Genomic DNA, 16,649 nt, shown 5'->3' on the forward strand with positions numbered 1-16,649 from the left:
ATGTTGTAAAGCGTGTATCTGCAGCAACGGGTTGTAGCAGCGATGTTTGCAGTGAAGGACAGGTTGTTATCTAGGATCACACCCAGATTCCTTGCAGTCTGAGTCGGGGAAACAACAGAGGTGCCGATGTTGATTGTCAGGTCAAGAGTGGGACAATCTTATCCCGGAAGGAAAAGCAGTTCAGTCTTGTCAAGGTTGAGCTTGAGGTGATGAGCAGAAATCCACTGAGAGATGTCAGCTAGACAAGCAGAGATGCGTGCGACGACCTGGGTCTCTGAGCGGGGAAAGGACAGAATTAATTGGGTGTCGTCAGCGTAGCAGTGGTAAGAAAAACCATGCGGGCTAATGACTGATCCGAGCGAGTTTGTGTACAGGGAGAAGAGGAGGGGACCAAGAACAGAGCCCTGAGAGACCCCTGTAGTTAATTGACAAGGGTCGGACTCGGACCCTCTCCAAGTTACCCTGTAGGTACGGTCTTTGAGGTATGAGGTGATGAGGGAAAGTGCAGAGCCTGAAACTCCAAGTTTTTGGAGCGTGTGAAGGAGGATCTGATGATTCACCGTGTCGAATGCAGCAGACAGGTCCAACAGGATGATGACAGAGGAGAGGGATGCTGCTTTGGCAGTGTGCAGTTCCTCCGTGACAGCAATGAGAGCAGTTTCTGTGGAGTGACCTGCCTTGAAACCAGACTGGTGCGGATCCAGAAGGTTGTTCTGATGGAGATAACAGGAGAGTTGTTTAAAGACAGCGCGTTCAAGCATTTTAGACAGGAACGGGAGGAGAGAGACAGGCCTGTAGTTTATAACATTAGACAGATTGAGAGTGGGTTTCTTTAGGAGAGGGTTTACTCTTGCCTCCTTGAGACTGTTTGGAAAGTGACCAGAAGTTAGAGAAGTATTGATGAAATGGGTGAGAAACGGTAGAATATCAGGAGCGATAGTCTGAAGGAGGTTTGAAGGGATAGGGTCCAGAGGACAGGTGGTAGGACGGGCAGAGGTAATGAGGGTAAGAACCTCACTTGGAGAGAGAGGGGAAAAGGAGGTTAGTGTGTGGGTGAACGGTGGGTCTGGTGACCCAGCGGTGAGTAAAGGTGAGTCAGAAAAAGAAGAGCGAATATCATCAACCTTTTTTTCAAAGTGGTTAACAAAGTCGCTTGACAGAAGGGAGGAGGGGGAAGGGGCTTTGGGGGGTCCAAGAGGGTGGAAAAGGCTAAATTAACCTGTATATGCTCCGTCCACACTCACAATAACATGATACAGGCATAGACACAACAGCGACTGTGTTCACCATGACACAGACAGTCACTGGTTTGTACTTGTTTAACTTTTGTCCAGTTTCTGAACAGATATGTGGAGCTGTGAGCTCTGTGTGCTAACAGCTAACGGCTGCTGTTTTCGTTTTCTTATTCAACATCAGTGGCTGAGATCCTCACTGCTGATTGGCTACCACGAGAACGCGTCACGCGAATTTGAGGCTCGAGTTGAAAATTGTTATTAAAGAGACTCTCGTACACACACACACACACACACACACCCACACACACACACACACACACACACACACACACACACACACACACACACACACACACACACACAGACTTTTGCATTTCAAAGTATTGCTTGTTCATATATTTGAATGTTGGAGCTTCACTGTGCACTGCCGAATGATGTATGTGCAGAGTTTGACCCTTGAAGGCTGTTTCTTCTGCTCTGAAATTGAATATATTTGTTACATATTAATAGAATTTTAGATTTTTAGATTTGATTTCGGATTTGTGAATGGGAGAAGTAGTAGATGGAAAACGTACCAAACACTAATTATTCAAAGTAGAGTATCTTGTTTTATATACGGTAATACTAAGGAGTCATATATACACAGTATATATATATTTGACATTATTGATATTAAAAAAGTGATTTGTTTTCCATATCATTCGTGTGTTTTTCTTATCAGAAAGTGAAGTCATGTATTTGTAAGCTCCAAATCCAAATCCCTCAATGGCCTTTGTGCCCTGGCATGTGGTGTTCGTGCCCTAAACAAAATTGTGACACCGGAGACCGAAATGGCCTTGCTCCGAAATTCCAAGCCTGCCTGAGTGGTGTCACCCCCCCACTCCTGCTGTCTGTGTGAGGAGGGAGGAGCGGTGGGGGGGGGAGTTACTGTATCAATCCACGTCAGGTTCAGATGACCCGGAAACAAGTCTGCTGGGAGAAGCCTTCAACACACTCTCTAACTATCTCTGTCTTTCTGTTTCCTGCTGCTTGGTCTTTCAGTTAAATTCAAGGTGCTTTACAGTACTTTGTGCAACTATTAACACATTTAACAACCATTGGAAAAGGGTAAATCATTAGTGCATGTATGACGTACATTATACAATGTTCCCTATAAGACGTGTCAGTCTGTGTTTTCTACATTGGGGTTTTCCATTTTGTTGTGTTTTTAAATGTGTTTACATCGTGTATGAGCGTTTTTCAGTCTGTGGCTATAAGTATAGTTTTATTGTCTCGTGCTTTCACATTTATTTGTTGTCCTATTGGTGTTGTCTAAATGTAGTTATGCTGCTTTTTATATATTTATTGATGTACAGCACTTTGATCAACTCTGTTGTTTTTAAATGTGATATATAAATAAAGCTGGATTGGATTGGATTGGATTCACTGCTCTGTGTGTGATTACGAAAACACAGTTTGGTCTTTATCATCATGGAAGTCTTTTAAAGTTATGTGCGTTCTCATGGATGTATGCTTGGTTGCAGCTATTGTGAATTGGTCCCTTTCTCTGCACAATGTGTAGCGCCCTCTTTTGTTGTTGTGTTTCTACTTTGCTTTATTGTGCAAACTAAATAAATGACATTCATGGTTTATTCAAATTCAGTCCAGAAATCCAGTGGAGATGTTTTATGGGCAAAATGGTTGTCTAAACACTTTTTCAAACAAGATTATGGGTTCTCTGGTCTTTTTTTTATTTGTAAAAATATTTAGCGTATTTGCAGATCCATTTTACATTTGCAAATGTATTTGTGAGTTTGCAAATCTTTTTAATGCATTTGTGGATGGTGTTTTACATTTACAAATCACGTATTTACACACAAATTATCTTTATGTTCACACAAATAATTATGAGACATATCTATGCCCATAATTTCGCCCCTCTCCCTCTTTCTATCTCGCCCATATACCTTCATCAAGCTGTCTATATTTCAAATAGGTTATGTCTTGTTTGTGTGTGTGTGTTAGTGTTTGACAGGCCAATAGTAACTGTTTCCAACTTGCAGAGTTGTGTTTGAATATACTTTAATTAGAGCATATTTAATCTTAAACTGAGCCAGGTAAGAGTTTTATATGCATGTACTGTCATTGCGCCAGACCGACAGATCTATTGACCGTGAACTGTCAACGGGAGGGGGGGGGTGGGGTGCGTGAACTGTCAACGGGGGGGTTGAAGAGCTCGTCATTCGTGAACTGTCAACAGGGGGGAGGTGAAGAAATATGTATTCTTACATCAAAACCGTCTCTCCTGATTCAAATAACATATTCAGCTTTGTCTGCATTTTCAGCTAAATTCAGCAACAAATGTTCACAGTTTACAGCATTCACACACATTTCAGCAGGAAATGCATTTTCTAGTTTAATAAGTACTTATATAATTATATAATTCATTGCTTGAATAAATGAGTACATAAACAATGATTTTGTATTTTAAGTAAAGATAAATATATACAATTATAAATAGTTAAATTAATATGTGAATAATTTAATCCGTAGAATTGTTATTTATCATATATGTATACAAATGTGTGTATGTTTAATAGTAATAGAAAATATTAGAAGGAGACTTACAGAAATGAGTTACTAGCCCTACTTACTAGACATACTCTACTAGCCCGACTAGTTACCTACTCTACTAGCCCTACTGGATGAAATCCAAAATGCATATTTGGCAAGGGACCATATTTGGCAAGGGCTCAGATTTAACCTTGCTGCGTAAGCAATCCAGATCGTATATAAGGGGGAACAACAGGACAGAGTGGTGTGGTGTGGTGGAAGACCTTTGGAGACTTCAGCTTGTGGTAGGCTTATCTTCTGCTGTATAGCATTTCAATGCATTCTGTATTTGCTCAATTCGTTTAAAATATAAATTCATTGTAAAAAATATCATGAACAATTTTGTAGATTTAAGACCAATATGATATCTTCTCAACAGGATTGTGGAATATTTCTGACTTTTCAATAAGAGTGGAACAGGTATGAACATATCTTTCACTACATTACATTTGTAAATATATTTTATTGCGTCAATCTAAGTTAGAAAAACGTTTTGATGAGCTAATTACTTTTAACTCCATACTGGAATGTGTTCTGGTACACAGGAAAATAATTGAAGTGTAGATTGTTACCAATCCACATTTCAGTTTACTTCTTACCTCTGAGAGCAAAGCAGCTGACCCCCACACTGCTTCCTGGGACCTATAGCTGCCCACTGCTTCTAATACTAGCATGGGTTAAATTCAAAGACTACATTTCACTGAGTGCGGTGCTGTGCACATTTGTGTGACGATTTAACGAGAATTTGATTTGAATCCTTCCATTTCAATTTCAAGGAGAATTAAATTGAATGGGGATATGTTTATTTTTATTTGATGACAGACATTCTGGGCTGTTGAATCAAATTGATTGAAAACATTAAAATAAGTAAGATTAATAAGATTTATCTTGCTTGCGTGTACTTCACAGAAATAAACTGCCACCATGAGTACCGACGCGGAGATGGCCTTGTATGGCAAGGCTGCAATATACCTTCGTAAGCCAGAGAGGGAAAGACTTGAGGCTCAAAGCGCACCATTTGATGCCAAGAGTGCTTGCTTTGTGTCTGATGTCAAGGAGCTGTACTTGAAGGCAACAATCCTCAAGAAAGATGGTGGCAAAGTCACTGTCAAAGTACTGGACACTAAGGAGGTTCGTATCATTAAATCAGTGTGTACAAGGAATTCAATTTGATCATTTCTCATGTAACACATTTCCTGTTCTAGGAGAAGACAGTGAAAGAAGACGAGGTCTTCCCATTGAACCCTCCCAAGTATGACAAGATTGAGGACATGGCCATGATGACCCATCTCAATGAAGCCTCTGTGCTGTATAACCTCAAAGAGCGTTATGCAGCATGGATGATCTACGTAAGACTAATTGCCTAATGAGACTGAAAAATGTTTGCTGGAAACATGAAGTTACATTTAAATTCTCTGTGATATATTTTAGACCTACTCTGGGTTGTTCTGTGCCACTGTGAACCCCTACAAGTGGCTCCCAGTATACGATACTGAATGTGTAAGTGCCTACAGAGGCAAGAAGCGTATGGAGGCTCCACCCCACATCTTCTCTGTCTCTGACAACGCTTATCAGTTCATGGCTACTGGTAAGTCATTACCACTCATTTAAAACACATCAGTATAGAGTTTCTGTTTTTAACATGTACTTGATTGGTTTATGTTTTTTTTTACTTTTACAGATAGGGAAAACCAGTCTGTCTTGATCACGTAAGTTTGTAACATTTACAATTGTACCAATTCTGTTTTAATTAAGATTAATCAAACACATTGGTCAAGTTCTTAATAATCTCTGTCTCTACCTAGTGGAGAATCTGGTGCTGGAAAGACTGTGAACACCAAGCGTGTCATCCAGTACTTTGCAACAATCTCAGTTTCTGGACCCAAGAGAGACACATCAAAGGTATGTTACTCTATGATGATGACGATTCAGGACTCTTTATCTTTAGAAGTTTTTTCAGGGATGAACAAATGAAGTCGTTTCCTGACAGCTATTCTTAACCTGGATTTTAGGGGTCACTTGAGGATCAGATTATTGCAGCCAATCCATTGCTTGAGTCTTATGGTAACGCCAAAACTGTGAGGAATGACAACTCTTCTCGTTTTGTAAGTATGGAACAGTTTCTACATACGAGAGAAGCATTGTTACATTGCACATGTGGAGGGACATTAATGATTATGTTATTTCAAACAGGGTAAATTCATCAGAATCCATTTCAACACAGCTGGCAAACTGGCTAGTGCTGATATTGAGACTTGTAAGTAACAATCCTTATAGTGTATACAAACTACTGTAAGTAAGATTTAGCCTGGCACTGACATGTTCAAAACTTGTAGATCTGCTGGAGAAGTCTAGAGTGACATTCCAGCTTGAGCAAGAGAGAGGCTACCATATCTTCTACCAGATGATGACCGGCCACATACCAGAGCTCCTTGGTAAGGAGAATTAGATATTGCAATTGTTTCAACCTTATTAGAGTTTTACATTTATAAAAAATGCGACCCGACCACGGATAAGCGGGAGAAGATGGATGGATGGATGGATTTATAAAAAATATCTACTGACATGTTTATTTTTTTGTATTCTAGAACTGGCACTCCTCACAACCAACCCCTACGACTTCCCCATGTGTAGCATGGGTAAGATTGTTGTGGCCAGCATTGATGACAAATTGGAGCTGGAAGCCACGGATGTGAGTAATTTTCAATTCAACATATTTAAATAGACTTGTGAAACAAATCCAACATCATTACAACTCTTTTAAGAACTTTTGAACAATTGTGTTTTTTGTGTCTTTTGACATCAGAATGCTATTGATATCCTGGGCTTCACTAATGAAGAGAAGATGAGCATTTACAAGATGACCGGTGCTGTGCTTCACCATGGTAACATGAAGTTCAAGCAAAAGCAGCGTGAGGAGCAGGCTGAGCCTGATGGCACAGACGGTGAGTATTTAGTCTTAGCTCAAAGCTTAGAGCTTGGCAACAACATTGATACATTTCTTGATAACGTTGTGTTCTTCACAAATTATGATGGACATTTCTGAATTATTTTCAGATGCTGACAAGGTTGCTTATTTGCTGGGTCTGAACTCCGCTGACATGCTGAAGGGTCTGTGCTATCCTAGAGTGAAGGTCGGAAATGAGTATGTCACCAAGGGACAGACTGTACCTCAGGTAAACAATGATGGTCAATATTGAATATTCTACTTTTTAAAAACAAAAAATATAGTACAGATTTCATTAGGAAAAAGATATGCAATGTCAGTTGGCATTTTCTGTACTTCTGTCAATGAGTTCTAATTGAATACTAAGTTCAAGGGCGATCTTTGATTACATTTTAGTTTAGTTTTGGAATTTTAGTGGCATGTATCTTGAAAATAATATAATATACCAGTTGTATATGTCAAAAATAAAATCACATCACTTTTTTTCTTTAAGGTCATGAACTCAGTGCCTGCCCTGGCCAAGTCTATCTATGAGAGGATGTTCTTGTGGATGGTCATCCGTATCAACAATATGTTGGACACCAAACAACCTAGACAGTTCTACATTGGTGTGCTGGATATTGCTGGCTTTGAAATCTTTGATGTAAGCCTGAGTTTGAACAATTTAGCAGTTGATACTTTTCAATAAATAATAGTTCTTATTGCCTTGTAAGAGATCATGAAGATGATATGTCCTTTTGCAGTTCAATACATTGGAGCAGCTGTGCATCAACTTCACAAATGAGAAACTGCAACAGTTCTTCAACCACACCATGTTCGTCCTGGAGCAAGAGGAGTACAAGAAGGAGGGTATTATCTGGGAGTTCATTGACTTTGGTATGGACTTGGCTGCCTGCATTGAGCTGATTGAAAAGGTAACCACTTCATTTATTATATCATACATCATATGTAACTGTTTTTTTATTTGTTATAATGTATCACTAAATGATATACCTCTTTCAACCTTTTCAAGCCCATGGGCATCTTCTCCATCCTTGAAGAGGAGTGCATGTTCCCCAAGGCCTCAGACACATCCTTCAAGAACAAGCTGTATGACCAGCATCTTGGCAAAAACAAAGCATTTGAGAAGCCAAAGCCCACAAAGGGCAAGGCTGAGGCCCACTTCTCCCTGGTGCACTATGCTGGTACCGTGGACTACAACATCACTGGCTGGCTGGACAAGAACAAGGATCCCCTGAATGACTCTGTCATTCAGCTGTACCAGAAATCCTCAGTGAAACTGCTGGTTTCGCTGTATCCTCCAGTAGTTGAGGGTAAGATAGTAACTACAGTAAAGACATTTAAAACCAGAGATAATATATACTTTTTACTAATCAAATGTATATTTGTAATATTATTTTATTTTAACTCATCAACTATTACTTGTTTATGCTAATTTCATGACATTCTAACAAAACATCAACAGATGCTACTAAGAAGGGAGGCAAGAAGAAGGGTGGTTCTATGCAGACTGTGTCCTCACAGTTCAGGGTAAGCTTTCTCAAAGCAAACATAACTAATAAATCTCTGTTTAAACCAAAACTCCCAATTGTGGCATTTCATGACATGAGACACCATTATGGATTACAGGAGAACTTGGGCAAGCTGATGACTAACTTGAGGGCCACCCATCCTCACTTTGTGCGCTGTCTGATTCCCAATGAGTCAAAGACTCCAGGTACATATACAACAGTATTGATGACTGGTTTGGTTTTTAATTCTGTGCTGCATCAATTAAAATACCTACTATTTATTCAAATAATTAAATGTAAAAAAATGTTGTACAGGTCTTATGGAGAACTTCCTGGTTATCCACCAGCTCAGGTGTAATGGTGTCCTGGAGGGTATTAGAATCTGCAGAAAAGGTTTCCCCAGCAGGATCCTCTATGCTGACTTCAAGCAGAGGTATAATGTTTTTATACATAGAATTTTAACCTCTCATTATTACAATATAATGCTCCTCCTGACAATAAACTCTTTCATATAGATACAAGGTGCTGAATGCAGCTGTCATCCCTGACGGTCAGTTCATGGACAACAAGAAGGCTTCAGAGAAGCTGCTTGGGTCAATTGATGTTCCTCATGATGAATATAAATTTGGACACACCAAGGTAAGTACTTTACATTTACTTCATAACTGAGCTAATGAATATTTACCAAAGACGCTGTACAGTGTATTTGTTGTATGTTACTGTGACTAAGGTAGTATGTATTATACATGTAATTAATGAAACTACCTCAGGAGGTCAACTCTGGTAGCCTTTCTTTTTCCATCCCGGCAAATAATATCAAATACAAATGGTGATGATTATGATGAAACAAGTAATTAAGACTTGGCCTTAAAACCATTCCATCCAACCAAAAACCATCATGTAAATAGGAGTCACATATTTCATTTTGTTTGTTTGCTTGTTATACAGTGTTTCAAGTGTTCATTACTTGAATTCATCATTTATTTGCTGACAGACATTTATATTTCCCCTCCTCGAAAAAAGGTATTCTGATTCTGAAAACATTTGTTGCTTCTGTTTGTTCAGGTGTTCTTCAAGGCTGGCCTGTTGGGTACCCTTGAGGAGATGAGAGACGAAAAACTGGCATCACTGGTCAGAATTACTCAGGCTTTGTGTCGCGGTTATCTCATGCGAACAGAGTTTGTGAAGATGACAGCAAGGAGGCACGTTGAAAACTGCTAATTCTGATCAATGTTTAAAGAAAAAATAGATATTGTCTAAAACCATTTTTTTCTGTGCAGGGAAGCCGTATACACCATCCAGTACAACGTGCGCTCCTTCATGAATGTCAAACACTGGCCATGGATGAAGGTCTACTACAAAATTAAGCCTCTGCTGCAGACTGCTGAAACTGAGAAGGAGCTGGCAAATATGAAGGAGAACTATGAAAAAATGACAACTGACCTGGCTGCTGCCCTGGCCAAGAAGAAGGAACTGGAGGAGAAGATGGTTTCCCTTCTGCGGGAGAAGACTGATCTGGCTCTGCAAGTAGCATCTGTAAGTAAACGTCAACAGACAAATACGCTTTTTCATGTTTGTGAATATATAAGAGCTAACATGTATTTTTATGAAAATGGTCTAGGAAGGAGACAATCTGTCTGATGCTGAGGAGAGATGTGAGGGACTCATCAAGAGTAAGATTCAGATGGAGGCCAAACTCAAAGAGACAACTGAGAGACTGGAGGATGAAGAGGAAATGAATGCTGAGCTCACTGCCAAGAAGAGAAAGCTGGAGGATGAATGCTCTGAGCTCAAGAAGGATATTGATGACCTGGAGCTTACCTTGGCCAAAGTGGAAAAGGAGAAACATGCCACTGAGAACAAGGTTTGTAATCAATGATCTGTCCATTAGGTAGTGAGATTATAATTATTTATTTGTATTAACAACATCTTTCTTGCACACTTAGGTGAAGAACCTAACCGAGGAGATGGCCTCTCAGGATGAGAGCGTTGCTAAGCTGACCAAGGAAAAGAAAGCCCTTCAGGAGTCTCATCAGCAGACTCTTGATGACCTGCAGGCAGAGGAAGACAAAGTCAACACTCTGACCAAGGCCAAGACCAAGCTTGAGCAGCAAGTAGATGATGTAAGTGTACAGTCACTTGATTTGGCAAAGCAAGATTAATCTTGAACATGATATTTAAAATGTATACCTTTGTTTAGCTTGAGGGTTCTCTGGAGCAAGAGAAGAAGCTGCGTATGGACCTGGAAAGAACCAAGAGAAAGCTTGAGGGTGATCTCAAACTGTCCCAGGAATCCGTCATGGATCTTGAGAATGACAAGCAGCAGTCTGATGAGAAAATCAAAAAGTAGCTTAGTTTTTCTGTTTAAACAACATACATTTTTTTAAAGAAGTTTTCAATGGCATGAACTCAATGCACTTTATACAAAATGTTCACAGGAAGGACTTTGAATGCAGTCAGCTCCTTAGCAAGATTGAAGATGAGCAGTCTCTGGGTGCTCAGCTCCAGAAGAAGATCAAGGAGCTCCAGGTGAGATATTGTGTTACACTTAACAATACTACATATATTTACTATTATGTATAATAAAGTGAATGATTGCTGAAAGAGAAAACATCTACATTCAACAGGCTCGTATTGAGGAACTGGAAGAGGAGATTGAGGCTGAGCGTGCAGCTCGTGCCAAGGTTGAGAAGCAGAGAGCTGACCTCTCCAGGGAACTTGAGGAGATCAGTGAGAGGCTGGAGGAGGCTGGAGGTGCCACCGCTTCTCAGATTGAGATGAACAAGAAGCGTGAGGCTGAGTTCCAGAAGCTCCGTCGTGACCTTGAGGAGTCCACTCTGCAGCATGAAGCAACTGCTGCTGCCCTTCGCAAGAAGCAGGCTGACAGTGTTGCTGAGCTGGGAGAGCAGATTGACAACCTCCAGCGTGTCAAGCAGAAGCTTGAGAAGGAAAAGAGTGAATACAAGATGGAGATTGATGACCTCTCTAGCAACATGGAGAATGTTGCTAAGGCAAAGGTACACTAGCAATACATGCTTTTTTTATAATATTATATGTTACCAATATGAATATAGTACATCATGTAAATTATTTTGTGAATAAAATCTGATCACTGATTTTGTTTATTTCTTCCTCATTAGGGAAATCTTGAAAAGATGTGCCGTACTCTTGAGGACCAACTTAGCGAACTGAAGACCAAGAATGATGAAAACGTCCGCCAAATCAATGACACAAGTTCACAGAAAGCACGCCTCCTGACAGAAAATGGTATCTACATGTTTTTGGTGAACCATCTGTGGAGTATATGATTGAGAAACGTAACACAAACTAACGTATTATAATATTTTTCACACAAGGTGAGTTCAGCCGTCAAGTTGAAGAGAAGGAAGCTCTTGTCTCTCAGTTGACCAGAGGCAAGCAGGCCTCCACACAGCAGATTGATGAATTGAAGAGACAGATTGAGGAGGAGGTTAAGGTAAGAAACCATCAAGATAGTATATATTTGTATGATTTGTTTGTGATTTAGAAATTGTGTAAAGGTTAATTATATTTCTTACAACAGGCCAAGAATGCCCTTGCCCATGGCCTGCAATCAGCCCGCCATGACTGTGATCTGCTGAGGGAGCAGTTTGAAGAGGAGCAGGAGGCCAAGGCTGAGCTGCAGCGTGGAATGTCCAAGGCCAACAGTGAGGTGGCTCAGTGGAGATCGAAGTATGAAACTGATGCTATCCAGCGCACTGAGGAGCTTGAGGAATCCAAGTGAGTGACATTCCAACTGTTAAATGGCCAGAAGTGTAGCATTTTAGCAAAAACTCTACTGATTCCTGAATTGCTGGTAATAACATTAGTATTTTAAAATGTGTATAGCTTCTTACTTTGAGGCCAATCATTGAGATTAATTAATACGGTAATTAGTTGTTTCATATATTCAAATATAACTAGAAAATAACTTGTAACTTTGTGAGTTTAACTGAGCCACAAATACCTACATTTTCAAACAGGAAAAAGCTTGCCCAGCGCCTTCAGGAGGCTGAGGAACAGATTGAGGCAGTGAATTCCAAGTGTGCTTCTCTTGAGAAAACTAAACAGAGGCTCCAGAGTGAGGTGGAGGACCTCATGATTGACGTGGAGAGGGCCAATGGCCTTGCTGCCAACCTGGACAAAAAGCAGAGGAACTTTGACAAGGTAACACAATTTACTGTGTTTGGTCAAAACACACAAACAATGACATGAATATTTATTTTGCCCTGAGACTTTAACTTAACCAAATAAACTGTATGAATTGTATTATTCAGGTGTTGGCAGAGTGGAAGCAGAAGTACGAGGAGGGTCAGGCAGAGCTTGAGGGAGCACAGAAGGAGGCTCGTTCTCTCAGCACTGAACTGTTCAAGATGAAGAACTCTTATGAGGAGGCTCTTGATCATCTGGAGACCATGAAGCGTGAAAACAAGAATCTGCAACGTGAGTTCTACATAATGTCACAGAGTTCAACATGAGTTGGACATTTGTTTTGTTGATATTTTACCCTTTGAGGCTCAACAATATGATAAACCCCATGTATCTGTCTGCAGAGGAGATCTCAGATCTGACTGAACAGATTGGTGAGACTGGCAAGAGCATCCATGAGCTGGAGAAGACCAAGAAGCAGGTGGAGACAGAGAAGACTGAGATCCAGACAGCTCTTGAAGAGGCTGAGGTATTTCTTTCCTGGGAGTTCATAACATTACAAATCATTGACAAATATATATCAGTGTTTGAAGGCAAAGATGAGTGTTTAATTGTTTGATTTCATTAGGGAACTCTGGAACATGAAGAGTCTAAGATCCTGCGTGTCCAGCTGGAGCTCAACCAGATTAAGGGTGAGGTGGACAGGAAGCTGGCAGAGAAAGATGAAGAGATGGAACAGATCAAGAGGAACAGCCAGAGAGTGACTGACTCCATGCAGAGCACTCTGGATTCTGAGGTCAGGAGCAGGAACGATGCCCTGAGAATCAAGAAGAAGATGGAGGGAGATCTGAATGAGATGGAGATTCAGCTCAGCCATGCCAACCGTCAGGCTGCTGAGTCCACGAAGCAGCTCAGGAATGTGCAGGCACAGCTGAAGGTATAGAAAAGGAACAGTTTATTTTCCAACTATGGTAGATTGGGCTACATTTTGGCATTCATGTATATATGTCTGATCCTTTTCTCACTAGGATGCACAACTGCACCTTGATGATGCTGTCAGAGCCCAGGACGACTTCAAGGAGCAGGCTGCTATGGTGGATCGTAGAAACGGTCTTATGTTGGCTGAAATTGAGGAACTTAGAGCTGCTCTGGAACAGACAGAGAGAAGTCGCAAAATTGCTGAGCAAGAGCTGGTTGATGCCAGTGAGCGTGTTGGACTTCTGCACTCTCAGGTGAACAAACCTAATCATTTCAATAATTCAAGAATCAAATACAATTTCAACTAACATGAATATTAGGCATGTGATGACTTAAGAGGCTAAATATGTTCACCTTTTAGAACACAAGCCTTGTGAACTCCAAGAAGAAGCTTGAGACCGACCTGGTCCAGGTCCAGGGTGAAGTGGATGACACTGTGCAGGAAGCAAGGAATGCAGAGGAGAAGGCCAAGAAGGCCATCACTGATGTAGGTTTCAATGTCATGTGTTCTTACTTTTAACGGCCATTTTTTGTTGATATTTCTAATCAACATGATTTGATGTCTCCTGTAGGCTGCTATGATGGCTGAGGAGCTGAAGAAGGAGCAAGATACTAGTGCTCATCTGGAGAGGATGAAGAAGAACCTGGAGGTTGCTGTTAAGGACCTGCAGCACCGTCTGGATGAGGCTGAGAACCTGGCCATGAAGGGTGGCAAGAAGCAGCTCCAGAAACTGGAGTCTAGGGTAAGAAAAGTCATACTAAGATTTATATAGCTGAAATAAACATTTGAAAACAAGCTGAATACTTAATGTTTTAATGTTATTCAAAAGGTGCGTGAGCTGGAAGCAGAGGTTGAGGCTGAACAGAGACGTGGAGTAGATGCTGTTAAAGGTGTCCGCAAATATGAGAGGAGAGTTAAGGAGCTCACCTATCAGGTATGGTTACTTTCATAGTTAAAATGTACAGTTCCAATTCATCTAATATAGAAACCTTTTAAAATATTGAAACATGCAAATCTAAATTGGCACAGACTGAGGAGGACAAGAAAAATGTTGCCAGGCTGCAGGATCTGGTTGACAAATTGCAGCTGAAGGTGAAGGCCTACAAGAGGCAGGCTGAGGAGGCGGTAAGGACAATATATACATTGTTTTGTAGATATGTCAGATTTATTTATACCAGCAAATATTGCTGATTGTTAAGATTACCATCACATTATTATATTTTATTTTAAAGTGTTTGAAGGTTTCTGTACCTTAAACTATGTATCTCTTATTCCAGGAGGAACAAGCCAATACTCATCTGTCCAAGTGCAGGAAGGTTCAAAATGAACTGGAGGAGGCTGAGGAGCGTGCTGACATTGCAGAGTCCCAGGTCAACAAACTGAGAGCAAAGACCCGTGACTCTGGCAAGGTAACTATAAAGACATTTCAGCTTTTATGAATGAAAATTAAATTAAATATCTCTTAATGCAAGACTTAAGTCTTGACAGAACAAATATAGCCCAAATCTTTCTGAAATGAACGACAGAGAAAACATTCAGATGTATGCAGAGTATGATGTCAATGCTTGTATATACACTGTATGTATTTATATTTTGTTTGTTTTTTTACAGGGAAAAGAAGCAGCTGAATAAAGCACTTGAGTTGATTGGCTGTTTCTAATCATAAAATATGATGTGAAATATACCACAATAAACGTTTTCGATTATTAATTGAATTCTTCTTCTTCTTCTTCTTCCTCTTATTATTATTATTATTATTATTTCAACCATTATTTTGGCTCTCTATAACTTCAGCATACTTTCAGCTACAGAAACCATTCAAATATCAAACTATCAAAATATGTTGTACTTTTTGAAATATTCATCTTTTTAAACTCTTTTTTGAATATGGAACTCAATGGGAGGAACCTTCAAATCCTCTTTTAACTACACCGTGCGTCAAATGCTAATCCTTCCACATACTTTCAGCTAGAGACTTCATTCCAACTTTAAAATGATCACAAGACATTCAGCTATATAACTTGTTATTCAGATTATTCATATCTTTTACACTTTTTGAGATATTTAACTTAGATGGAGCTTGGTAAAGAGGCCTTCTTCAGATTTTAAGATTAGTGTGTTTTGAGCAGCTTGTTAAGTCTAGAGTGCTTTGATCTCAAAACAGAGTGCAGGAGAGCTTGAAATTCGCCAAAAAAAACGTTTTAAACCTGCCATAATTCCCAAACCCTACACTCCTTGGACATCATTTGTTGTAGGAAAATGTAGGAAAACCTCTCCTACATTGAAAAATAAAGAAAACATAAAGAACAAATATTAAACAAAATGCCTCTTGAGGGCATGAAGAGACAAAAACTGGTCAAAAAGTCCACCTAGCTCCCAATAGACTCCCATGTTAGATTTGTCCGGTTCTTTCTTCAGAACAGAGAGAAGTAAACTTTAAACAAACCGCTCCCATTTCCACATTTTACACACAAAACCCAAAAAAACAAAACGTATATCAGTTAATTGGGGTTCCCTGATGCTCACGGTCTGTTCATTTTTTGATAGGAGCCATCATTTTTGAACAGGTGACAAAATTGTCAGACATAATCCTCAATGCATTCTTAATGGGACTCAGTTCTGCAGTTGGTTACTATGGTGTTGCTGGGCAGATTGGGGCCACACACCTGAGTGACATCATCTAGTCAGAGCAGACACGCCCACAGACAGACTGGTACACACACACACACACACACACATATTGACATTTTACCGAAAGCAGCTACCGTTTTTAAACTATAGTTAGAAATGTAAGAGGTTTATTTCTCCTTCAGAACAATGGGAAGGCTCTCCTTTCACAGCACATCTCCATGGAAGCCTTTGATCTCTGGGCTCACATAAACAGGTGTTTGATAAGTACTTTTCCCCGTACTTTTCCCGTTTAGTTACGTTGGTACCCCTTATGTCGCGTTCACACCAAAAAGAGTACTTAGTGCCGGGAACTTTTACCCCCATTTCTAGTGTCTGCTGAGAGGTGGTACTCTCCTGGGGGGAAAAAGTGCCCAAGTTCTGATTGGTTGGGCGAATTGCAAACCACGCCCCGTAAAACTCTGAAATGTTTTGTAGAGCCGCCATTTTATTATCCTCGCATTAGCATTATTAGCATTAGCATTTGCCCAGCGCACAAATACAGAGAGACTAACTTATGGCAACACAAAAGAAAACATGGGAGCGGTGGA

The 16,649-nt window shown here is 40.2% G+C and overlaps 1 protein-coding gene across 1 annotated transcript; it reads left to right on the top strand.

Annotated features, from left to right (window-relative positions):
* The first annotated feature begins 4,751 nt into the window (after nucleotides 1-4,751).
* On the top strand, nucleotides 4,752-15,146 carry LOC117560824 (myosin heavy chain, fast skeletal muscle-like). Its single transcript, XM_034237892.1, has 39 exons — nucleotides 4,752-4,958; nucleotides 5,033-5,176; nucleotides 5,259-5,415; nucleotides 5,509-5,536; nucleotides 5,633-5,729; nucleotides 5,840-5,932; nucleotides 6,021-6,084; nucleotides 6,164-6,262; nucleotides 6,416-6,519; nucleotides 6,634-6,772; nucleotides 6,885-7,003; nucleotides 7,268-7,417; nucleotides 7,518-7,688; nucleotides 7,787-8,087; nucleotides 8,240-8,304; nucleotides 8,404-8,491; nucleotides 8,601-8,718; nucleotides 8,801-8,924; nucleotides 9,351-9,487; nucleotides 9,566-9,821; nucleotides 9,907-10,149; nucleotides 10,232-10,408; nucleotides 10,486-10,631; nucleotides 10,724-10,814; nucleotides 10,913-11,302; nucleotides 11,426-11,552; nucleotides 11,642-11,760; nucleotides 11,848-12,044; nucleotides 12,287-12,470; nucleotides 12,581-12,746; nucleotides 12,857-12,981; nucleotides 13,081-13,389; nucleotides 13,481-13,684; nucleotides 13,792-13,917; nucleotides 14,003-14,173; nucleotides 14,261-14,365; nucleotides 14,461-14,556; nucleotides 14,709-14,840; nucleotides 15,043-15,146. The coding sequence occupies exons 1-39, from the start codon at nucleotides 4,752-4,754 to the stop codon at nucleotides 15,061-15,063; spliced, it is 5,790 nt and encodes a 1,929-aa protein (XP_034093783.1). The 3' UTR covers nucleotides 15,064-15,146.
* Nucleotides 15,147-16,649: the final 1,503 nt, after the last annotated feature.

The sequence above is a fragment of the Gymnodraco acuticeps genome, unplaced genomic scaffold (genome assembly GCF_902827175.1).
Source record: "Gymnodraco acuticeps unplaced genomic scaffold, fGymAcu1.1, whole genome shotgun sequence".
Lineage (NCBI taxonomy): Eukaryota > Metazoa > Chordata > Actinopteri > Perciformes > Bathydraconidae > Gymnodraco > Gymnodraco acuticeps.

Bases quoted from the DNA above. Each gene is read 5' to 3' on its own strand.
- LOC117560824 (XM_034237892.1), top strand. From the start codon at position 4,752: ATGAGTACCGACGCGGAGATGGCCTTGTATGGCAAGGCTGCAATATAC. The intron at 8,492-8,600 runs GTACATATACAA...AATGTTGTACAG, and splicing joins CAATGAGTCAAAGACTCCAG to GTCTTATGGAGAACTTCCTG. The intron at 13,918-14,002 runs GTAGGTTTCAAT...TGTCTCCTGTAG, and splicing joins CCAAGAAGGCCATCACTGAT to GCTGCTATGATGGCTGAGGA.